At 47.9% G+C, this 24,147-nt stretch overlaps 4 protein-coding genes across 4 annotated transcripts; 2 read left to right on the forward strand and 2 right to left on the reverse strand.

Moving 5' to 3' along the window:
- The first annotated feature begins 1,591 nt into the window (after positions 1-1,591).
- Positions 1,592-3,079, forward strand: LOC103999983 (NAC domain-containing protein 48-like). Its single transcript, XM_009421909.3, has 3 exons — positions 1,592-1,841; positions 1,911-2,185; positions 2,269-3,079. Exons 1-3 carry the CDS (start codon positions 1,679-1,681, stop codon positions 2,710-2,712), a joined length of 882 nt encoding a protein of 293 aa, XP_009420184.2. The 5' UTR covers positions 1,592-1,678; the 3' UTR covers positions 2,713-3,079.
- An 11,953-nt stretch (positions 3,080-15,032) lies between these two features.
- LOC135650624 (uncharacterized) lies at positions 15,033-15,713 on the forward strand. Its single transcript, XM_065170113.1, has one exon. It carries the CDS (start codon positions 15,033-15,035, stop codon positions 15,711-15,713), a length of 681 nt encoding a protein of 226 aa, XP_065026185.1.
- A 1,355-nt stretch (positions 15,714-17,068) lies between these two features.
- On the reverse strand, positions 17,069-18,438 carry LOC135650625 (uncharacterized). Its single transcript, XM_065170114.1, has 2 exons — positions 18,414-18,438; positions 17,069-17,544 (listed from the first exon to the last, which is right to left on the reverse strand). The coding sequence occupies exons 1-2, from the start codon at positions 18,436-18,438 to the stop codon at positions 17,069-17,071; spliced, it is 501 nt and encodes a 166-aa protein (XP_065026186.1).
- Positions 18,439-18,787: 349 nt separating this feature from the next.
- Positions 18,788-22,064, reverse strand: LOC103999981 (BTB/POZ domain-containing protein At2g13690). The gene is made up of 2 exons (XM_009421906.3): positions 21,183-22,064; positions 18,788-19,982 (listed from the first exon to the last, which is right to left on the reverse strand). Exons 1-2 carry the CDS (start codon positions 21,870-21,872, stop codon positions 19,056-19,058), a joined length of 1,617 nt encoding a protein of 538 aa, XP_009420181.2. The 5' UTR covers positions 21,873-22,064; the 3' UTR covers positions 18,788-19,055.
- Positions 22,065-24,147: the final 2,083 nt, after the last annotated feature.

Consider the following 24,147-nt stretch of genomic DNA (forward strand, 5'->3'; position numbering starts at 1 on the left):
AAGAAGAGGGAGTACAGATCGACATCAGGTCATGCATGGCATGTAGAGAGAGAGAGAGAGAGACGAGAGACGAGAGAAACTATCAAAACAAATGTCTTCAACAAAACCTTGCTCTGCTCTGCACTGCACACATATCCAGCAGCATTCATGGCAGAGATTTGGATTACCCCATTCTGAATTAAATATAATCTGATCTTTATGCTTATCCCGCACAGAGATTGTGCCACATTATTGCAAGCATTTGTGGAAGAACTGATTGATACTCCTCCTACTCTAAGCTGCACAAAGAAGGCCCAGTCCACCACAGGCCTATAGAAGCTCTCTACACGGATTCCAAGTTGAGACTTAGGGTTGAACATAGTAACATAAGATTTAGTTCAAATCATTCATTCGAAAAGCTAATTATAGATCCATCTCTCCATTACGTATGTGAAAGTAACCTAAATAAATGGAAAGGTATGCGGTCGAATCAATTGCATTAGAAAAATGTTTGTTCCTTGTCATCTCATTTATTTCGCTATAAATATGCACACAAGCTAAGCTGTTGTGATGCCAAGTGAGTTGTTGTTGACATCCATCTTGAATGCAGTGGAGATGGCACATGTTGCGCTTGATCTTGTCGTCGTGGAGTAACGTGTATTGCATGGGGGATTCTGATTAAGCCAACACTTGGTCAAACCTCACCACACAATGTCCTCTTTGTTTGACAAAAGTTTACATGAAACCCAACTTAGTCGAAAGATTTTGGCTGTGGCAATGTGTCAAAATTTGGGAACCAATCAATCTTTGGTCCATGTCAGAAGGCTTGAGTTTGATTAAGATTCTCACAAAAGTACATCGACAATAAATCCGACAAAGATCTTCTACTATTAGTATGATATTATTTTTCTTATATATATATATATATATATATATATATGTGTGTGTGTTAATAATCCAATCCTTATAATACTTGTATAGATGTCATGCTGACTGGGCTTTAATTTATACTTCTTTAAACATGCACTTTAAATGGTTGAATACATTAAAATATTTTAGATGCAAATTACAGCAGTGAAACGAAGAGTTCAACACTTAGTCAAAAAGCTAATACTCATCATCATCTCACGTGCCCCAACTTCCCCAAGTTTCCCCCATCTTCTTCTCATTACTTCCGGTCGATGTGTATGCTCATCCACCCCATCGCTCGTCCTTATCCACCCACCCCACAACAGAACCCTCGCCCACCTTCCTCGAAGCTCCCCCGACCGACTACGTGTCGCCCTCCCGATGGCTCTCCTCCATGGTCCCACTCGCGGTCCACGCCGCCCCCGGTCCGCTCAAGCCTTCCCGAGTCTCTCCGTCGGCCGGGCCGACCCGCTTCCCGACGAAACTGGTGACGTAAGCCGTGACAGAATCCCGCCCGCCGCTCTCCTTGCCACGTCGATATTCGACCACTCGATGAGCGCCACGTCGACCAATCTCTTCTCCGGGTCCCCACATGTCCCTTCTCGAAGGTGCCACCCGGGCCCCGCAGCCGCCCGAGCGGTCCACCACCACGTGTTTTTATTCGCCCCACGGTCGTCTATTAAAGCCGCGTCTCGCCGGGTTCCCTAAAGTTTCAGAGCTTGCATCCTCTCAGCGGTAGAAGACCGCGGAGCTGCGGGATCGGACGGCCGTCGATCGAAGAGAGCAAGCGATGAGTGGCGGAGATCTGCAGCTGCCCCCTGGGTTCCGCTTCCACCCCACGGACGAGGAGCTCGTCACGCACTACCTCTGCCGCAAGTGCGCCGACCTCCCCGTCCCCGTCCCCATCATCGCCGAGCTCGACCTCTACAAGTACGACCCCTGGCAGCTCCCAGGTAAGCCGTCTCATCTCATGCCCTGATGCATACGATCGCCGCACGATCTTGATCCCGTGGTGGCGGCAGGGTTGGCGTCGTACGGAGAGAAGGAGTGGTACTTCTTCTCGCCGAGGGACCGGAAGTACCCCAACGGGTCGAGGCCGAACCGGTCGGCGGGGTCCGGGTACTGGAAGGCGACCGGGGCGGACAAGCCGGTGGGGACGCCCAGGCCGCTGGCCATCAAGAAGGCCCTCGTCTTCTACGCCGGCAAGGCCCCTAAGGGGGAGAAGACCAACTGGATCATGCACGAGTACCGCCTCGCCGACGTCGACCGCTCCGCCCGCAAGAACAACTCGCTCCGGGTAAGCAGAGCACCAACTCCTGTGCAAATGTTAGCTCGCCTGGGTGTGGAAGATGACGTGGTGAGACACGTGTTGGGTTGCAGCTGGACGACTGGGTTCTGTGCCGTATCTACAACAAGAAAGGAAACAGCGGCTCGGAGAAGCCGGGGAACCCGGTGAGTCACCCGGCTGGGTCGACGGTGGCCGGCGACATCCCCGAGGACCGGAAGCCAGCGCTCGGCCAGGGCGCGCCGCCGCTGGCGTACAGCTTCGCGCCGTCGGACTCCATACCCAGGCTGCACGCCGACTCGAGCTGCTCGGAGCACGTCCTGTCGCCGGAGTTCGTGTGCGAGAGGGAGGTGCAGAGCCAGCCGCGGTGGCGGGCCACCGACCGGGACAAGGCCGTCGGCCTCGGGAATCCCGTGGCCGCCGACAACGCCAACGCCAACGCCAATTCGGCCTTCACCCAGTTCGAACCGGGCCTGCTCTCCTCCGGGTTGGGGGACTCGTTCCAGGACATCCTCATGTACCTGGGGAAGCCCTTTTGAGCCACGAGAACACCAGCGGACGGAGTTGACTCAGCGAGCTGCGGTGGAATCGGTGCGCGCGGAGGGGGGTTTCTGGCCGTCGGATTCGGAACCATCCGAATGGCACGGCGGGAGGCGCCACGGCAGCGATGAGACCGACTCGATTCCGGGCGGCCGAGTTATGAACGAGTGGACGTACAGATTGGTTGTTTAGCGGATGATACTGCAGGGGCACACGTTTCTTTCATACATAGAGGCTTCGTGGAATGAATCCAATTAAGGAACAAAAACCAAGACCCCAAAATCTTGAGAAGAACACGAATTATACTAAGTTATTGGTGTTCAAAGAAAACTTTTAATCTCAAGGCGAATTATCCATTGATGTTAAGTCACGTTTCATTTGCGTTTAAAAAATCAGATCAAAAGTAAGGATGATGAATAAATATCTAATTTCGGACCTCTTTGGAATTGATAACGTCATCCCACTTGAGATGGCTAACTTTATTAGTAGACTTTTCGTTTTCAAAGAAATCTATAGAAAGTTGGATAATTATTGTCAATAATTTTGTTGAATCGTTAATAATTATGTATTAGACGAAAATATTATTGAGCGGTCATGATCCGTATGCAATGGGCCATTCTGGATAGAGCATCGGGAGGAACTTTCTGAGTTGAGCCCTCCGATACTTGAGTTTTATTTTTTTTTTCTCTTCTTTAATTTATAATTAAAGATATTTTTTTATACTAACCTCGAAGAGGAGGAATATTTTGTAAAAGATTCTGTAATCCTGTCTTTGGACTTTTAAAAATATTTTTATAAATATTTCATAAGAAAATTGATTCGTAATTAACCCAAGAAGCCGGTTTGTAATCGATCCTTTTGTAAGATTTCGAAAATATTTCTATGAATATTTTATAAAAAAATAAATTAATAACTTATTCGAACTATTTTTTTGGTTTTTAGAAATATTCTTACGAATATATAATAAAAGAGTCGATTGATAATGACACGAGCTGTCTTTTTGACTCATGTACAAAAAGGTGTTGGCTTGATATAGCATTTACATGATGAATAATAAGTAAATGATTTTATATTCTAAAATAAGTCTCTTCTCTGTTTTCTCTCTTCTTAGTGGTTCTTCTTTTTTCCATTATTTAGTTCCTCTCTTTCTAATCTACTCTTTTTATTTTTCCATTTACATCTTTTATTATTAAGATCATTGAATTTTTAAACAGTTTTTATATTTTATAATAATATAGATAGTATTTTATTTATTTATTTTATAAAAAAAAATAAATTAAAATATATGATTTGGTCAATTGAACCACTCGTCCAATCAATAATCATGAAAGAACTCGATCAAATCATTTTTTTGATTCGATTAAGATAAATATACCAAGACATCAATTCATAATCAATGATCCAATGACCGATGAAATTATTTGCCGGTTCGACTAAGATTAATATATCAAGACACTAATCATTGTCAATTGATCTAAAATCATATCGTTAAACTTTATCCATGATGCATTGACTCGATAGGATCATCAGTGACATTAGATTATAATCTTCACAAATCCATCACAAAAATGATTTCACTAATTTTTATTCTCCACTCCAACCTATCTCATTCATCCATTTTCCAATCATTTTTTTTTTCCAAAAATACGATCCTAATCATCTCAAAAGTAAAAAAAACGTCACTCGTTTGCTGAATTTTTTTAAAAGACTCCAAATAAGACAATTGGAGCAATTAGATATATCATATAGATCGATCCATAGAATAAATCGATCAAATTCTTAAAATATAATATTTTAAATAAATTTATACTATTTTAATAGAGGTAAAACAATCAACGAAAACATAATGTTTGATTGTTCTAAACATATTTAAGATCCTATGTTTATTGATGAACTAATTTCTATTGAGTTTTACATCTATTTATCTAAGTTATAGTTGATGAGGGTAATAATGGCGACATGACGCGCCACGACGTCAGCCACGATTAGACGGCACTCTGTCTGGAAGAGGGCAATAATGTCGACACGATGGGCGCTGACGTCACCCGCTCTCAGACGAAGACTCTATCGTTGTCTGACCCAACGCGCTCGACCGAGGCAGAGGAGAACGACCACCGAGGCACGCCCATACCCTGCGACAGTTCGGTTCCCCACGCAACATCAATGACGATGTCAGACGCCATCAGAGGTACGATCCGGCCCCCCGCAGGCAGGCACGTCATGTAACATTAAATCGCCCTATAAATACCCCCGAGTGCTAAACAGAGAGGGGGGGACACTTCTTCACTAAGAAAAAACTCCTTCCACATCATCTAACTTGATCGTCGGAGGGGTCGGGCCGAGCTTCCGACCCGACCTGTGTGCAGGGACAAGGGCAAGGTTGCAGCTTCCCAGCGCCGCGGAAAAGCTTTACTCCCCACGCAACATCCCGCCCGGACCATCGTAACCGGCCACCTCAGTTGTCCCGAGGAACGCCGCGCAAGATCCCCACGCATTTGGACTCAAACCAAGTCGCGTCGGCCCCGAGGCCATGGCATAAAGTTGTTTGCACTAACATTTTTGGCGCTAGAAGGAGGGCCCCGAATGTCGAGCGATCAGCAGATCCACTCTGGTGAACCCGCAGCTATGGGGTTGCGTCCGGTCAACACCCCAGAAGAACATCCCCTGCGTGAGGAGCCCCGAAAAGAACGCCCTGCCACGACATCGGAGCGCTACTAGCGGCTGTTCAACGACCTGGGTTTGTCACCACCCGACACCCCCGTCGGCCTGTCGCTTGTTTCGCCCGAAGCCTTCCACGACCTCGCTCATCAGGTCCGAGCACTGGCGGGCGTGGTGTAGACTATCATCCCGCTCGTCTCCCACCCGACGCCCCCACATGTAACCCAGCCTCTGCAACAGCGGGAGCTCACCTTGCCGACCTGGCCGAGGCATTCGCCACCCTGCGCAAGTTCGGCATGCGACTCAACCCCGCGAAGTGTGCTTTCAGCATCACCTCGGGAAAGTTCCTTGGGTTCGTCGTACACAAAAGAGGAATTGACGCTAACCCAGAGAAGGTCCAGGCAATAATCAACATGCAGTCGCCTCAGACGATCAAAGACCTACAACGCCTTAATGGGAGGCTTGTCGCCATGTCTCGTTTCCTTGCCCGATCAGGTGATCGCTGCCTCCCCTTCTTCAGGGCGCTGAAGAACCCGAAAAATTTTCGATGGACGACCGAATGCAAGGAAGCCTTCAAACAGATGAAGCAACACTTGGCCAGCCTCCCCCGCCTTGCCTCAGTCTCTCCTGGGGAGAGGCTAGGCCTCTACCTGGTTGCCTCCCAGCACACAGTCAGTTCCGTCCTGGTCAAAGAAAACTCTGGCGAACAGCTTCCGGTCTACTATGTCAGCCACGTCCTGAGCGGGCCCGAGGAGCGATACCCACCGATTGAAAAATTGGCACTCGCGCTCGTCCTATCCGCCCGGAAACTACACCCTTACTTCCAGGCTCACCCAGTGGAGGTCATCACTGACCAACCACTTTGGTAGATCTTGTCTAAATTTGATGTTGCAGGACGCCTTCTCAAGTGGGCGGTGGAGCTCGGCGAGCATGACATCCAATACATACCCATGACCGCCATCAAAGCCCAGTCCGTGACCGACTTCATCGCAGAACTAACCCAAATCGCGGATGGGGATCTCGAGCAACCTCCCGAAGCATGGGTCCTACACGTGGACGGATCAGCCAACTCAAAGGGCGCCGGCGCAGGGACTCAGGTTGGCTCTCGAAATGCAAGTGGCTGCCATACACGTCCTCACCGACTCGCAACTGGTAGCCGAGCAACTCAGCGGCGGATACGAGGCTCGGGACCCAACCATGGCAAAGTACCTAGCACAGGTAAGGAACTTGACCACCAAATTCCCTCATTTTACGTTATCTAATGTTCCGAGGGAAGAGAACGAGCGAGCCGACGCGCTAGCCAAGCTAGCATCAAGGCCAGCCCCCGAAGCCCGGCCCGAGGTCGAGGAGCTCCCTGCCCGTGCCATCGAAATCGCAGCTGCGGCCTCAGGAAGCGCGCCGACCACATGGGTACAGGAGCTGCTACGCTTTAAGCGGGACGGGATCCTTCCTCCCGACGAGGTTGCGGTTCGGCTCCTGCGTCGTACGCATGCATGGTACTCCGAGGTGAGCGGACGACTCTATAAGCGGTCGGTCCTTCACATACCCCCTCCTATGGTGTTTGGAGCTCGACAAAGCTCAGACGGTTCTGGCCGAGGTCCACAAGGGATTCTGCGGGGAACACGTCGGTGGGCGAACCCTGGCGCACAAAATACTTCGCCAAGGTTACTACTGGCCGACCATGTGCTGGGACGCGAAGGCTTATGTACAGCGGTGCAGTTCGTGCCAAGAACACGCCAGCACGCCCCGGCAGCCCGCGGTCCCGCTCACCCCCATCGATTGCGCATGGCCATTCGCGCAGTGGGGTTTGGACCTACTCGGACCCTTCTCGCCAGCCTCGGGACAGTGGAAGTACATCATCGTGGGGGTGGATTATTTCACAAAGTGGGTTGAGGCTGAGCCGTTGGCGACAATCACGGAGCATCAAATTGAAAGATTCGTGTGGAGGAACCTAGTAACTCGGTTCGGTTTGCCCAAAACCATCATTACAGATAACGGGCCTCAGTTCGCCGGTAGAAGGTTCCGGGAGTTCTGTACCAGCCACGGCATCCAGCTAAGGTTCAGCTCGGTGGCTTACCCTCAGACTGCTAGTCATAAGTGCCCAGCAAGCCAATCATGTGAGTGATGGCACGTGTGACTTGATACAGAATCTTTTTGCTTATTATATTTTGGCGTATATCACTTTATAACTATTGCATAAATGCATATATATTGTGATGTCCTTGGATTTGTGCAATGGGAATCGGATCGTGATGAGATCACGATAATGAGATCGATTCACCTTTAAACACATATCCTAAATAATCCCGGTCATAGGTTACTCGAGAGGGACATCGTGATAACCGGATAGACTGGTGTGCTGTATACCCGTCCATATGATGGATGCAGCTGGTCTCATAGCTGCTCGTGTAGGGACACTAGGGATACAGTACAGGTGCTCATTGGAGAATGAGTTCACTGATTGATCCGCTTACGGAATGCTGGATGGTTGATGATGCCTTATTGTCAGACAACAATTCCGTAGTCCTAGTGGTGTATCTGGTTCTTAGACTTGAGACACCAAGGATGTCCTGTATGAGTGCTCCACTCTTTGATACCAGACTTATAGGTTTGGCTGTTCCCAGATTTAGTACAGCTGGTCATTGGGAGTGGTAGTCGACCTTACGAGGGCTATTGAGTGTCGATAGAGGATCATCCACTCTCGGTATCATGAGAGGAATATCCCATGTGTTCTTGCTCAGACAAATCCCTGGCCAGGGTCATTCGGGTTGAGAGAGAAAGAGTTCTCCGGGAGAATCCGATTAGAGCGAGACTCGAGTAGAAACCGTATGGGTCTGACAGCACCATGCTCGATATACGGTCTCTGGGATATTAGATGGATGAGGGACTATAGGTACATGGTAACTGAGGACAGACAGGTCCAATGGATTGGATTCCCCTGTATCGTCTGGGGACTACGGCGTAGTGGCCTAGTACTTCCGTAGTCGATGAGTCGAGTGAATTATTACAGAGATAATAATTCACTGAGTTAGAAGGAGTTCTGACAGGTATGACTCACGGCCAGCTCGATATTGGGCCTAGAGGGTCACACACATATGGTAGGCATTGCGATGAGTAGAGGTTCGGATATGAGATATCCGACGGAGCCCTTGTCTTATTGGATGCAGATCCAATACCCACTAGGGAAAGGACCCATTAGGGTTTTGACACGGGATCTCTATAAATAGGGAAAGGACCCACTAGGGAAAGGACCCATTAGGGTTTTGACACGGGATCTCTATAAATAGGAGGGATTCACAGCCTCATAGGCTAGAGTCTTTGCTTGCCCTTCCTATTCTCCTCTCCCTCTCCACCTCAGAGTAGGCCTGGAGTTTTGAGGAGCGTCGTCGCAACCCTGCTGTGTGGATCACCGCTAGAGAGGAGGACGCTTGACCTTCTTCACCCTCTCCTAAGGATCTGCAAGGAAACAGGGATATACGATCTCCCTAGGTAACACAATCTCTATACGCAGTTTTGTGTTTTTGCGGATTTTGCGCACCAATCTTCGCACGACGATGAACATCTTTTTGGGAATCGGGGATTTTTTGTTTTCTTGTTCTTCCGCTGCGCATATGATGTCGCCCCCCCTATGATTTCCCAACACAGACGAACGGGCTAGCGGAGGTAACCAATCGATCCATCCTAGACGGGCTCAGAAGAAGAGTGTCCGCAGCCCGATCGGTCTGGGTGGACGAACTCTCGAGCGTCTTATGGTCACTACGCACCACCCCCAAGACCACGACTAGAGAGTCCCCCTACAGCCTCGCGTTTGGAATCGAAGCTGTCCTACCGCCTGAGGTAGCCATTGCCACCCTTCGGACTAGAAGCTATGACGAGAAAGTCTCGAACGAAGGACTTCGAGCCAGCCTCGACGTGCTCGAGGAGCGACGCGCCGACGCGCACTTGAAGGCCCTCTCTTATAAGAGAGCCGTCGCAAGGGTCTACAACAGGAAGGTACGACCCCGACCAATTAAGTTGAGCGACCTAGTCCTGCGCAAGACCGAGGTCAGCGACCCCACCCGAGCGAGGGGGAAGTTGGCTCCCAAATGGGAGGGACCTTATCGGGTCGTCGAGGTAATCCGACCAGGTACATACCGGCTCGCGACAATGGACGGTTCTCCTTTACCGAGAACCTGGAACGTCCAGAACCTTAAGAAATTCTTCGTCTGAGAAAGGAGTTTCTTTGAACGAGTTTCTTTCTTTGGCATAATGAAAGAAAAAGTTTTTTCGTATGAGGAAAAAGAAGCTTTTCGTCTAGGAAAGAGGAAGTTTCTCGTCCAAGGAAGAAGAAGCTTTCCGCTTGAGAGAAGAAGAAGTTTTTCGCTTGCACTAAAAAAGAAGCTGAGCAATACATGAGAGGAGAAAAAGTTTTCCTTTATTTCAAGAGGAAACCAACTTACAAGACTTGACCCCACCTTACAGGACTCGACCCCGACTTACAAAATCGACTAACACCTTAGAAAAACGAAAATACAGGACCCTCCTTTATTACAATGGGACGTCCAGGCAGTCGTCAAAGGGGACGTCCTCAGGCATGTCTACCTCCAGATCCTCGGGGTGGGGAGTGAAGGGATCCTCCTCCACCTCGAGGCCGGGGTGACGAGCGCGGAAGCGGGACATGGCGATTCAGTATCCATATTCAAAGGACACCCGCCCCGTCCGCGTCAGCCCAAGTTCGAACCCCTCGGACTTTTTATACGCCTCGAGGAGCTCCTTATCCTTAACGGGTCGAAGATGGACCTCCTCCGCCAGCGCTTCCGAGGCCGCTCTCGTCTCGGCCTTCGCCTCCTCCAGCTTCTTGCTGAGGGCGCTCGCCTCCGTCTTCGACAGGCGGAGCTCGGTCCGCTCCAACCTTATTGTTTTCTCGAGCTCCTCGTTCGACTTCCTAGAGGCCTCAAGCTCTGACATGAGGTGAGCCGCCTCTGCCTTAAAGTCCACCGCACGCTTCTCGGCGGTCGCTACTGCCTCCGGACCGGCCCCAGCTCAGGCCTCCTCGACCTGGCGACGAAGCTCGGCGTTGCGACTGACCAGGCCCCCAATGACCCGACCAACGTCGCGCACCCTATCCATCAGGGCTGTCGCGTAGTGAAGGCCCTACAAGAAGAAAGACGGGTCAGGAAGAACAGCGTCGGGAAAACAACCCCAAACGGGAAGAAGGAGAAGCACTTACCCAGGTCAAGGACTTGGCAGACTTGCCAAGCAAAGCCTCCGAGGGCAGGGTATACAAATCCCGAGCCATGTCGGGATGAAGTGCACGTCGAAGGAACGACGCGGAGGAGTCCCCTCCAGCCCACACCTTGTCCCCTCGGGACAGGCCTCCCCAAGGGGCGACCAGGGGGTCGCTTGCCTCCCCGGTCGGGATCTCCTCGTCCCCGGCGGGCAGCCGGCACAGGTCGCGCACGGAGGGGGGGCGCGGGCCCTTCCCGGCCGCCCGCCGACTAGGCCCGGCCTCGCCCCGTCGAGGGCCCGCTTCAGCCCCCTTTGAAGGTGTTTCCTTCGCCTTTTTCCGAGGACGCTCGGCCTCGACCTCCAGTGGTGCATCCTTCGAGCCGGGCTGTGAATCGACCGGCGGTGCTGGAAGTGGGGCTTGCGACGCCTGACCGCCCAGGAGCAATCGAAGCTTTACCATTTCTGCAAGGAATAGGAAAAGCATTAGTACCAGAATTGAGCCATGCAATGTCCGAACCTAGCATTACTGACGTACCCGGAGGCGTCGGGCTGAGACCCACCTCGACGAGCCATCGCTCGGTCATATTCCGGAGGGCCTCGGAGTTGGGGAGAACCTCTTTAAGTCTCCCCAGATCCCGGTGCTCTACTTTGCTCAGTCTCGGGACGGTGTTATCGACCCCCCTCGCGAACCACCGGACTCCGAAGCCCCAATCCCTTGCACGGCTGATATAAACAAATCTCCCCTTCCACCCTTTGTTGTTGGAAGGGGCCCCCCCGACTCGGAAGCCTGCCCGGGCAGATGAAAAATAACCCCTGGCCCCTTGGAGAGACGGTAACAGGAACGGAACAGATTGAGGGTGGGGGTGATGTTGGCATGGTGGCATTCCCCCAGGAACACCACTGGGTAGCGCTAGGAGTTCGGCACCACCTGGAATGGCGAAATCCGCCAGAGGGAGATACAGGACACAATGAGGGGGTGAAGGGGAAAACGCAAACCCACCTCCAGGGCATCTAGAGTCAAGGCAAAACCCTTCGGGACCGGGTCATACGCCCGCTGTCCCGATTCGGGCACACTAAGGATATAATCCTCCGGGATACCATAACGCTCCCGGAGTCCCCCCAGTGATGACCCACTCATGGAGGAGTCTTGGTCATGTGGCCACATCAAGGCCTCGAGGGCCCGTGCCGCTTCCCCATCAGAGGATTCAATAGGGGACGGAGGAGGACGTCCCTCCTTGGCTCCGTGGGAAGGGGTAGAAGAGGAGGAAGGAGAGGATGTCATCCTCACTGACCTTGACTGAGGGTGCTACGGAAAAGGAAGGGCGACGCAGGAGGCGAGGAGGATGAGGAAGACGGCAAGATCCGAAGAAAGAGAACTCGACGGCGAAAGGTAAAAGCGAAGCCGGGCGTCCGCTACTTAAAGGGGATATCCCGCCAGAACCAGAGTCCCTTCGTCTCCCAAGAATCGACGGCAGCCCACCCGCGCACGTGCGTGACCATCACGTCACGTCAGAAACGCCAAAAGACGCCTCGTCTTAATGAAAGCCTGACGTGGCAACCCCGCTGAAGCGGCAACGCCTTGACGCCTCGATCTCAATGTCCGAAAGCGTATGGCAAAAGTAACTAGTCCCCTCAGAAAGGAAATCAAATACGACAGCTTTTTCGACTCCCGCTACCGCTAAGTAGGCAAGGAGGGAAAGAAACACAAGTGGCTTCTCGGGCCACCAGACCGTGTCGTGCTGCTCGGCCGCATGATGCCCGAGACCACACTTGCGCGGCTTGCCCGCCTGCATCATGCTACTCGGCCGCATGACCCTCGCGACCACGCCTGCGCGGTCTGCCCGCCTGCGTCGTGCTCCTCAGCCGCATGATGCCCGAGACCACACCTGCGCGGCCAGCCCGCCTGCGTCATGCTCCTCGGCCCCATGCACCCCGAGACACACCTGCGTGGCCTGTCCGCCTGCGTCGTGCTCCTTGGCCCCATGTTCCCGAGACACACCGCAATCAGCCCGCCTGCGTCGTGCTCCTCGGCTCTATGCTCCCCGAGACACACCTGCGCGGTCAACCTGCCTGCGTCGTGCTCCTCGGCCCATACTCCCCGAGACACACCTGCGCGGTCAGCCCGCCTACGTCATGTTCCTCGGCTCTATGCTTCCCGAGACACACCTGCGCGGTCAGCCCGCCTGCGTCGTGCTCCTCGGCCCATACTCCTCGAGACACACCTGCACGGTCAGCCCGCCTGCGTCGTGCTCCTCGGCCCATACTCCCCGGGACACACCTGCGCGGTCAGCCCGCCTACGTCGTGCTCCTCGACCCATACTTCCCGAGACACACCTGCGCGGCCAGCCCGCCTGCGTCGTGCTCCTCGGCTCTATGCTCCCCGAGACACACCTGCGCGGTCAGCCCGCCTGCATCGTGCTCCTCGGCCCATACTCCCCGGGACACACCTGCGCGGTTAGTCCGCCTGCGTCGTGCTCCTCGGCTCTATGCTCCCCGAGACACACCTGCGCGGTCAGTCCGCCTGCGTCGCGCTCCTCGGCTCCTTATTCCCCAAGACCACCTCCCTCGCCGCAGCCTGCCCGCCCGAGGCGAGCTCGACCCCACGTCGCCTGAGACTCCTGCGGCACCGAAGGACAAAGCCATGCCTCAGACTCCCCCCTATCGCAGTGACCGACGCATAGCTTCTTCCGGGGGGGGGGATATGATGAGGGTAATAATGGCGACATGACGCGCCACGACGTCAGCCACGACTAGACGGCACTCTGCCTGGAAGAGGGCAATAATGCCGACACGATGGGCGCTGACGTCACCCGCTCTCAGACGAAGACTCCATCGTTGTCTGACCCAACGCGCTCGACCAAGGCAGAGGAGAACGACCACCGAGGCATGCCCATACCCTAGGGCAGTTCGGTTCCCCACGCAACGTCAATGACGATGTCAGACGCCATCAGAGGTACGATCCTGTCCCCCGTAGGCAAGCACGTCAGGTAACATTAAATCACCCTATAAATACCCCCGAGTGCTAAACAGAGAGGGGGGGACACTTCTTCACTAAGAAAAAACTCCTTCCACATCATCTAACTTGATCGTCGGAGGGGTCGGGCCGAGCTTCCGACCCGACCTGTGTGCAGGGACAAGGGCGAGGTTGCAGCTTCCCAGCGCCGCAGAAAAGCTTTACTCCCCACGCAACATCCCGCCCGAACCATCGTAACCGGCCACCTCAGCTATCCCGAGAAACGTCGTGCAAAATCCACGCACATTCGGACCCAAACCAAGCCGCGTCGGCCCCGAGGCCACGGCAAAAAGTGTTAGTGCAAACAACTTTATACCGTGGCCTCGGGGCCAACTATCGTAGTTAATCCTACACACTTAACTCAATAATATGGATTAGATCAATTAATCTATTTTTTAATTATTTTTTTTTCTAAATATACTATCCTAATCATCTTAAAGTAAAAAAACGTCACTCGTTTGCTGAATTTTTTAAAATACTCCAAATAAGACAATTGGAGCAATTAGATATATCATATAGATCGATCCATAGAATAAATCGATCAAATTCTTAAAATATAATATTTTAAATAAATTTATAATATTTTAATGGAGGTAAAACAATAAGTCTATTAGAAAACATAACGTTTGATTGTTCTAAACATATTTAAGATCCTATGTTTATAGATGAACTAATTTCTATTAAGTTTTAGATCTAATTAGTTTGTCAATTTCGTTCAGTTCAAATCACTTATCAAAATATTAAATAAATATTAATTTTTTACTTTTGATGTGAGACTAATTGAAGTGTTATATATATATATATATATATATATATATATATATATATATATATATATATATATATATAATTATATATATATATATATATATATATATGATATTTTGATAGATACATCAAAAATAGTATAAATTTACTAAAAAATTGATAATGTAAATCTTATATATAAAATATTTGATCGAATCGGTACAATTCAGTAGTCTTCACCGCGAGGACGTTCTAAGGATTAAAGAAAAAAAGGAACACCGATAAAGAGAAACACAGGACGAGGAGATTTAGAGATATTTCTGTAGGAGGTACTGTCTCTGTGTTCAATGCCCCCCACCTCTCATCTCACGAGAGAGAGAGAGAGAGAGAGAGAGAGAGAGAGAAAGAGGAAAAAGGTCCCATTGCTTTAAAGCAGCAGTCGACTGAGCATGTCGTCCACTTCACGTTAAAAGAAGGGCGTCACATGATAAAGGCCACCGCTATAATGAATCCGTAGTGCAACGGGCTTCCTTTGCCACCCCGCCGATCCAATTTAAACCATCAGCCTCAACCCACCTGCACAGGAAAGCAACCAGTAAAAGATGGCCTCTCACCACCTTCCCTTCCACCGCAATCTTCTAGTTTACCCTCCTCTCTCTGTCACCGTCCCTTCCTTCCCCAGCTCAACAAGTCATGGGCTCTTGTGTTAGCAAGTGCTACACCAGTCCTCATCCTCCTCCTCCTCCTCCCCCTGACCTTGATTCTTGCGTTCTGCAAGACAAGCTCGTCATTTCTGAATCCGCTCCTCCTCCCAACTCTCTCTCCTGTGCTCTCTCCAAGGCACAGACTCCCTCCTCCTCTTCCTGTTCCTTGTTGTCTTCTTCTTCTCCTTCCGTTTCCTCCTCCTCCTCCTCCTCCTCCTCGAACTCGTGTAGTAGCACTTCTTCGCTGCTGCAATACTCGAGCGCACACAAGCATGGTGAAGCTGTGAAGCCTAAGCCTGTCAAGTCTGCTGTCCAAACTCTGCAGCCTACACCGAAGAAATCGGTTCCAGCAAAGAGAGCTCGCTCTTCCTCGCCGAATGCGGTCGCTGGGCGTAAGGTTTACAGGACCGAGAACAGCTCGGCGGCGGTGGCGGCTCCTCAGAGACGGAGAAGCACGCAGATCGAGAAGCAAAGACACGATGTTATGGTTCCTCAGATCACCGCAAGGAAGGACAACACCCGACTCCGGCAAAGTTTGAGCTCAGAGAAAGAGATAAGGGTGCACCACATCCACCATGTCCACAACGCACAGGAGGTCTCATCTGGGGTTCCTCTCGCCGACGACCTAGACAATCCTCTCATATCAATGGACTGCTTCATCTTTCTTTGAAGAAGAAGAAGAAGTAATTGCAGCTTGAGCTTGCAATAATGGTTTGTCTGTTTGGTGTCTTCTTTACATTCGTTGTATCCGTAACTCTACCTCTGAGTGAGTGACAGAGAGCACACATACAAGGAAGAGGTCATGTGGATTAAGCGTATGAAGGCTTGTTTGGTTTGTACTCGAATGTACTATTTGGTGAAGTCATGTACAAATATGGAGTGTTGATTTCTTAGCATCCCCTTTGTGATGCACCAATTTATTGAAATATTTTGGCAAGAATGTTGAATGAAAACATTGGAATGTAACACCTGATCTTGCCGAACAGGAGCAATAATTTTAGAGGGCCCCATTTTACATCTTACTATTGATAATTTCTTTTTTTAAAAATAATTAAAATTATATTTTTCTATTTATAATTTCATTAATATCGATTTTATCTTTTTTTTTTCTTCTCTCACAACCCTTGATTTTATCTGCCCTTGATCTTACGCTTCATCGATGCTTTCTCTCTCATGCTTGAGTCACACTTCCTTTTCATGTGCTTCATCGACAATCCCTCCTCCCTCTCTCCCCATGGACACCATTTTCATCGACCTCCTCCAATGTTGATTGCCACCACCTTGACGTTCTCCGTCAAAGAAAAAAAAGAGAGGAGGAAAAGACAAGAGCATTTCCATCTATTTGTAAAGGAATAATTTAAAAATATTTTAAAAAAATTTATATGAGATTATAAATAATAAAGAGGGGTTGTAATCTTCTAATTTTATTCCATAAGGAAAGTTTTCTATTAAACCTAAAGTAAGTGCGCTCTGATACCACAATAGTAATTTAGAAAAAAATACTTATATTAATTTTTTCATCAACTAAGAGGCTAATTACATATTAGCCCTTATAATTAGCTAGCTTTAGTATTCTGATCCCTATATTTTTAAATTTTATATTGGGATCCTCGTACTTATGAAAGTGAAACATTAATATGCCTATACAAGATTAAAAAGAAATTAAAAATCAAGAAAGAAAAAGAGAAAGGGATTTTGTTGAAGTAACGAAATTAAATATTTCACTTCCATAAATATAAAGATCTAAATGTACCTTCTAAAAGTATAAAGACCAATATACTAAAGATAGCTAACTACATAGATAATATATAATTAGTCCTCAACTAAAATATCAAATAGATGAGAAAAAAATTCAATCCCTCCCTTCACAAGAATAATGTATAAAAAGAATAAAAATCTTTCTTACCTTATATATGTTCTATTTTATATCGATTCTTTAGTCCTGTATTCTATCTCAATTTCACTTGATGTCTATGTTGTCTATCACAAAGAGGGATGACCACTATAGTCTACTTTGTCTTCGTATCAGATATGGAGCTGCTCCTCCTCACGTCCTGCGACTTCAACGGCAAGGCTCGACTTTTCGATGCCGTCGTGGTGGGATGACTCGCACACGAAGTACGCCACCGTCTGTACCGCCAGCTCGGAGATGAGCACCAGGCACAGCGGCGGCTGCAGCAGCCCCCGGTCGTGCCACAGGTCATGGCCGCTCTCCCCCACCATCATCTGCCGGAAGGCCTGCTCCATCGCCACGAAACAGAGGTCGAGAGCGACGAAGATGGCCGACGCCGTACATAGCATTCCTTGGATCAGCCGCGTCGCCTCAAGCCCGCGGGCGTCCTCGAGCACCGAGAAGACGCTGGACAGGTGCCAGACGACCCTGGCATTGACGATGGCGGCCAGGTAGAGCGGGTGGAGGACGAAGATGGACGAAGGCGGGACCCGCGGAGTCGTCGCCGGCGAGGAGCGCGACGGCGACGGAGTTGAGGCAACGCCAGACGCTGGGGAAGACGGCGAACACCTCCGGTGTGCAATCCATCGGCGCTACGGTTTCGCCTGTCTCGACATCGAATTGGGATTTAGAGCGAAGAAGAGATGGGAAGAAGAGCGAGGGAGAGAGAGAGACAAAAGGGAAGGCATGAAAAGGCTGTGAAAGAAGGACTATTGGAATTGGGTTTGGAACGTACTTTTACGAACGTTTGGATTACTAATGATATGATATTAAATATATTTATTACGTGTAGGCATCTATCTACATTTTGAATTAACTCATTTTATCAGATTTTTAGAACTTACATATTTTTATCAGTAACTGATATCTAATTCATCCAATTCTTAAAGATTATATCTCGATGCTATTTTTATTCTCGATCAAATCCGATCGTACATAATTAGACTGGTCCAATGCATTAATAATTACATATCTGATCCGAATTAATGGGTTAGATTATAATAATACATATAACTTTAATATTAAAGAAGCTGATGAGGAAATGTAAATAGTGATTGTTGGTGTAAACAACTTTATGCCGTGGTCTCGGGGCCGACGCGGCTTGGTTCGGGTCCGAATGCGCGGGGACCTTGCGCGGAGTTCCTCGGAATAGCTGGGGTGGCCGATTACGATGGCCAGGGCGGGATGTTGCGTGGAGAGTAAAGCTTTTTCACAACGCTGGAAAGATGCAACCTCGCCCTTGTCCGTGCACACATGTCGGGTCAGAAGCTCGGCCCGACCCCTCCGACGATCAAGTTAGATGATGTGGAAGGAGTTTTTTAGTGAAGAAGTGTCCCCCTGCTCGTTTAAAACTCGGGGGTATTTATAGGGCAATTTAGTGTTACCTGACGTGCCTGCTTGCGGGAGGCAGGATCGTACCTCTGATGGCGTCTGACATTGCCATTGACGTTGCGTGGAGAACCGAACTGCCGATGGGCGAACCTCGATCGTTGTATTCCTCCGCCTCGATCAAGTGTGCCGAGTCAGACGACGATGGGATCGTTGTCTAAGAGTGGATGATATCAGCACACATCGCGTCGACATTATTGCCCTCTTTTAGGGCAGAGCGTCATATAGGTATGGCTAACGTCGTGGCAATCATGTCACCATTTTTACCCTTATCAGTGATCAATTAATTAATTAATATTCAAGCTTGGTTAAGGGACGTGTAAACAATCATCATTTATTGGGGTGCATAAATCGATAGCTCTTGAGAGGACATTTGTTTGAGCTTTTACGACATCACTAGCATCTAACAAGAAAGCAGGATTCCAATTCAATTGTCACGGAGACGAGAGTAGAATAGGATTAAGAATGCTGCTGATTTGGAAGTGCAAAGCATAGCAGTGCAGAGTACACAGATTCTTACCCAAGACGAGCCATCGCGCCTGTGATTCCTTCCACGCATTACTCTCACGATTAATTCACCATTTCTTATCCACAGAAGAAAAGAATGCATGGGGGGCTCATCGGTCAATTGCTTTTTGGAACTCCATAGATCAGTAGTCTGAATCCGAGAACTCAGGTGTTGAAGAACTCAACTGCATGCTTCTGAGATCTCCAGAACAGCCGTCGCCACCATACCTGAAAAGCCTTGCTCAGGTTCGGGCACCCGGTGCCATGCTCCGCAAAGCAGCGAAACCATTCCTCGAAAAAGCTCTGCTGCTGTTTCAATGGAAGGGTGAGCAATGCTTGCCCTAGGCTCTCCTCCAACGTTCTCATATCCAGCCCCTTGGAGCACCGCTGCAACCAGCCAAAGTCCCACAACATCGGTTGAAACCATGCTCTGAGAACGGCGAACCTCTCATCGCCATGGCATTGCAGCTTTCTCCTCCCAAGTGCAATGAATACACTTGCTGAGATGCGGCTGAGCTCGTACCTCATCATCGGCGATGCCCTTCCGTGCATCTTGATCAGTTCCTCTTGGTTTGCCCACATGTGCACAAAATCTTCAGCCATCTCCTTTTCCATCAGGATTTCTAACAGCCAGTTGAGGTTTTCGACTTGTTTTGAGACCCTCTCGATCAGTGGCTTTGTTTCCATTCGACCCACAATGCCATGGTCTGAGGCTTCCTCAAAGAGATGGACAAGGGAATTCAAACATGAATGGCAAGTGTCATACAGCCTCTCCTTGTCGACTCCAGCAGGGTCCTTTTGGTAGACTGAGCTTTTGGATAGGAGACCGCTGACAAGAGACTGCATCTCCTTCCTTGCTTTTGTATTTGTCCCGTTCGTGACGGATTGAATAAGATGAACTGCTAGATCCTCAGGGTTATTCTGGCCTTGTGGACCCAACCTCGCTAGCATATCTTCTGAAATTGCTTCGTCAAATTTACACCTCGCAAACAAGCTCTTCAGCTTCTCCTCCTCATTCTCACTCCATGGAACAGCCTCAATGTACCTTAAGCAGGATTTCATGCCTCTGTCAAACATAATTGTCGAAGATACCTAAAATAAGAAACAAGTCATTACAATCCCATGAAGAAAGGCAGACACAAAATACATTAAAAAAAAAACATGCAATGATGTACACAAGAATAAACAAGTAAAATTGCATTTCCAAGTCACTAGAATAAAGTGCTGATAACAGATGCTTGTAGGTGTTATCTACCGGTTGAAAGGTTTTTCTGAATCTTATAATAGCTTCCATAGAAAAGAAAACCTAATTCGAACATTAGGATCCAACTTGGCTAAAAAACACTCTAATGCAATTATTCTCTCTTAAAAATACCACAAACTTCTCAAGAAGGCACAGAAGAACCACCATCAGAGTCAATTTCTAGGGAGGTCAGATGGAAGTTATAGTACTTTGACATGTAAATATTTTAGGCATAAGAACATTAAAATATTTACCTTGTTCGAATTATTCAGACAAGGGATATAAGAGCTTAGATTTGAAGAGAAAATATGTGTAAGAAAAGTAATAATCAAACTACTAAACAAAGACGAACTCTTAAAGTGTAATGGATGCCTCTCCTAAAGAATTAGTGTGAGATACTGAAAAGAGGGAACAAGAAGAAGAGGCATGTCTCTGATACTAAACTACATTTTCAAGACAATACTACTGACACTCAAATAAGCTTAGTTCCTTAAGAATAATCCTCATTGACCTCTAGAACCAAATTATGAGCACTTCCACACACATCTTCATAAATTCTGTAATTCACGACAGGCTACATATTATGAAACCGACGGAAACTCTGGTGACCAGCAAATTATCATCTAATTATCAGCAAATTACTAGTTTATGATTACAGTTTCATGCAAAACAAAGTTGCATCCCCTTGTTCCTATTCAGTGGTTTGGGTTCTGCAAGGCCAGTCAAAGGGAGTTCATCTTCCAGCATAGTTTGTTTACCTCCTAACTTGAACCCTAATTGCACAGCCTCGCTCACAATGAGACACCACAAATCGAGTTCCTTCGAGTCAAAGACTGATTGATTCAGCATCGAATGGAAATTGTAGCAGTTCTTCTGAAAGTTAACTTAAGATTTGTTCAAACCAAATTTCACATACGGATTGCATTAACATATCAACTCTCGTGCAAAAAAATTTACTTACAGATTGCATCAATATATCACCTCCCGTACCAAACAAAAGATACAGAACGGGATGAAAGAAAGGATTGACCAATTGAAAGCATCCTCACCTCAAGTATGTCGATTGCTCGGGAGACGCCTCCCTTGATCAGCCACCTCGCTGCATCCTTAGCATACATCAGCTCGATGGTCTCCTTGAAAACGTCCACATTCTCCAGACCAGAAAACTCTATCTTGCAGGAATCACCGGACGCATCCGGCACCTGCCTTGCAGATTTCGAAAGCATCGCTGCCAAAAGCGCACTGCTTTCGGACAGAATCCCCGGCTCCAGCTCCAGCACCAGGCACCTCCCATCTTTCCCCTTCAAACTAAGCTTCAACTCCGAGCCGCTCTCCCCGAAGCACGCCCTATTCTCCGCATCCGGATTCTCCGACGCCAAAGACCTGTCCTTCGAGACCGGATCTGGCCGCTCCGGCTCCAACTTGGCGATCACGGAGGCGATCGACACGGAGTCGGAGATTTCTGGCAGTGGGCCCAGGGGGGCGTCGGAGTCGATGGGGGAGACCCTACCGGGGGAGAGGATCCGGCGGCGGTCGATGATGCCGAGGCCGAGCCTGCTGGTGGGGGAGGGGGAGCTATGGAGGGAGCCAGGGCAGGGCGTCTTGGGCGGGGGCTTGGAGGGGCGGCGCCGGGGGTGGGGGCAGTCGTGTCTCGGGCGGTCAGGGCTCTGGGTGGAAGCTGCGAATGTGCAGCATAGCGCGCGGCGGAGGCCCGGGGACCGCCGGCGGGCGTCCGCCATGGCTTCGCAGAAAGCTGCTGGGAAGGACTAGGGTTAGGGTTGGGGCGGGGCGGGGGCTTTCTTTGGATTCCTTTGCCTCGCTCTGCCGTGCTTCGTCCTTCCGGGGAAGTAAAAGATGCTTCGCGACACAAGTGGGGGAACGGTACGGATCCACTACAGTGGAAGGTGCAGGGAGCGAAGCCTGCAATGGGAGAGAGGTGAGTACACGTGGACTCTAAGTGGCGGAAAGGACAGGTCACGTGCATGCGGGGGAAGGTGATAAGGCCCGCTGCTGCCTTGCCAGTACAGGTGGCAACATGCATGGGTGTGGGATGGCCATGAAAGAGTAGGACCAGCGCATGAAACCATAGCATATGGAAATGGTCCCTTCTCTCATCAATAATGTTTCGGGACAAAAGTCATGGTTGATTTCATCCAATAAAATGGGACAACATAATACATCAGAAATATGATTTGAATCGTCGACCCAATCTAATGCAACTCATCCACGTCTCAATTTAATGTGACAAATTCTTTTTAATCTTATGTTGATTAACGTATCATGTTGTTAACTTAATGAATAAATATTATTGCAGCTCGAATGGACAACTCTGACCTTCCATCTCGAATTGATAACTAAAGTTTGACTCATCTCATCCGAATGTCAAAGCTAATTTCAAATGGGTATCACCAAAAAAAATTGTAACTACCGGTCAAAATAAAAACGAAAAAAAAAATCATAGATCAGGTAAGAAGATGCAATGTATGGAAGATCAATTATAAGATTTCTTTTTTTTTTGTCATATAAAAAGGAAACAAGTACAAATTGCTTCGATTAATTATCCATGATTTTTTAAAAGAAACTTCTATTTTTTAATTTTTCCACGTAGCTTCTCTGTTTTCTATAATCCTGAAAAGAGAATTCTTTATTCTTGCCTCCATCATGATAAGATGTTTCTTCGCTTATCGCTTTTATTCCATCGGTGTTGCCCACTTGTCGTTGGAAAGTTCATCGTTTCCTATTGTGCCTCTCGCCTCGATGTGTGTCCTTCCCTATAAGTGATCATCGCCCTTCCTTGTTGTGCTCCTCATATCTACTCGATTAAGAGATGATCATTGCCCCTTGTGTCACTATTGACAATAAGGCAACTTGTTGCATATGCCTTTATTGTCCAATGAAGTAAAGAAAGCGAGATAGGTGACTTAACCATAGGCTCCACATTTGCTGTAGGCTACCACCGTAAGATCAATTAATCAATCATATTTATCACAACCCTACTGTAGGTTGCCCGTCCCTTTCTTTGCTTCATGGAGTGGTAGAGGTGTAGGCAATAGCACAACGAGGCATCGATTGCTCAAGTTCGATAAGTTACAATAAGAAATGTATGAACCCATCAACGAGGAAGAACTTGTTCACACGTAGGTGAGGAACGCAATGACATATGACAAACCTTACGATGATAGGTGGTGCAGGCTCGAGTCTTACATATATTGAATTATAATTAGCATGCTAATAGAAACACAAATAATATATACATACCCTCACTTAGTATATGATTTGTGATGTCTATGTTTCAGATAAATGATATGTTAATATTTTTATCTTTAAAGTTGAAGTATATGTTTTCCTAAAAATATTATTTATAGTGTTCTATTAAATATTGGTTGTGTATGCAAAAGTATCCATGTCTACTTTAAAACATATTTTGTAATAAAAATGTATATTCTTTTGGTGTAATAAGCTTAAGTATGCTAGCGGAGTTAGTATGAGATTAAGTTACAATAATATATATATATATATATATATATATATATATATATATATATATATATAATGACTAAAAGTGACGATTGAATTATAATAGATCTTAAGTAAATCTCTCGAATAGTTTGACCATAATCAAAGTAAAAAAAGTTTTAAGTTTTAAACATCATTGAGGATAATCAACTATTTGAATATGGATGAAGTAATAAAAAATTAAATAAAAATAAAAATTAAATAAAAGTGTTACACTAAAAATGTTAAGATCCATAAGTGAGATTGAAAGTTGAATTTTGATCAAAATACTTAATTCTTATTAATTCAAATTAAGCTCAAATTGAGTTATAACACTAGAATTATGTTAAGAAAAGAAAAAAAAAATAGAGAGTCGCTAATGGGATTGAACCTATGACCTCTTAGTCACCTTTTAGGCAAAAGTTAGCTCCTATTTATTTTAATCTTATCTTCCTCACGAGCATGAAATTTCTTAATTTTTACTCTTTATTCTTAGAGTCTCAACGATCTTGATTAAAA

This window comes from Musa acuminata, chromosome BXJ3-10, assembly GCF_036884655.1.
Source record: "Musa acuminata AAA Group cultivar baxijiao chromosome BXJ3-10, Cavendish_Baxijiao_AAA, whole genome shotgun sequence".
In the NCBI taxonomy this organism is placed as follows: Eukaryota; Viridiplantae; Streptophyta; class Magnoliopsida; order Zingiberales; family Musaceae; genus Musa; species Musa acuminata.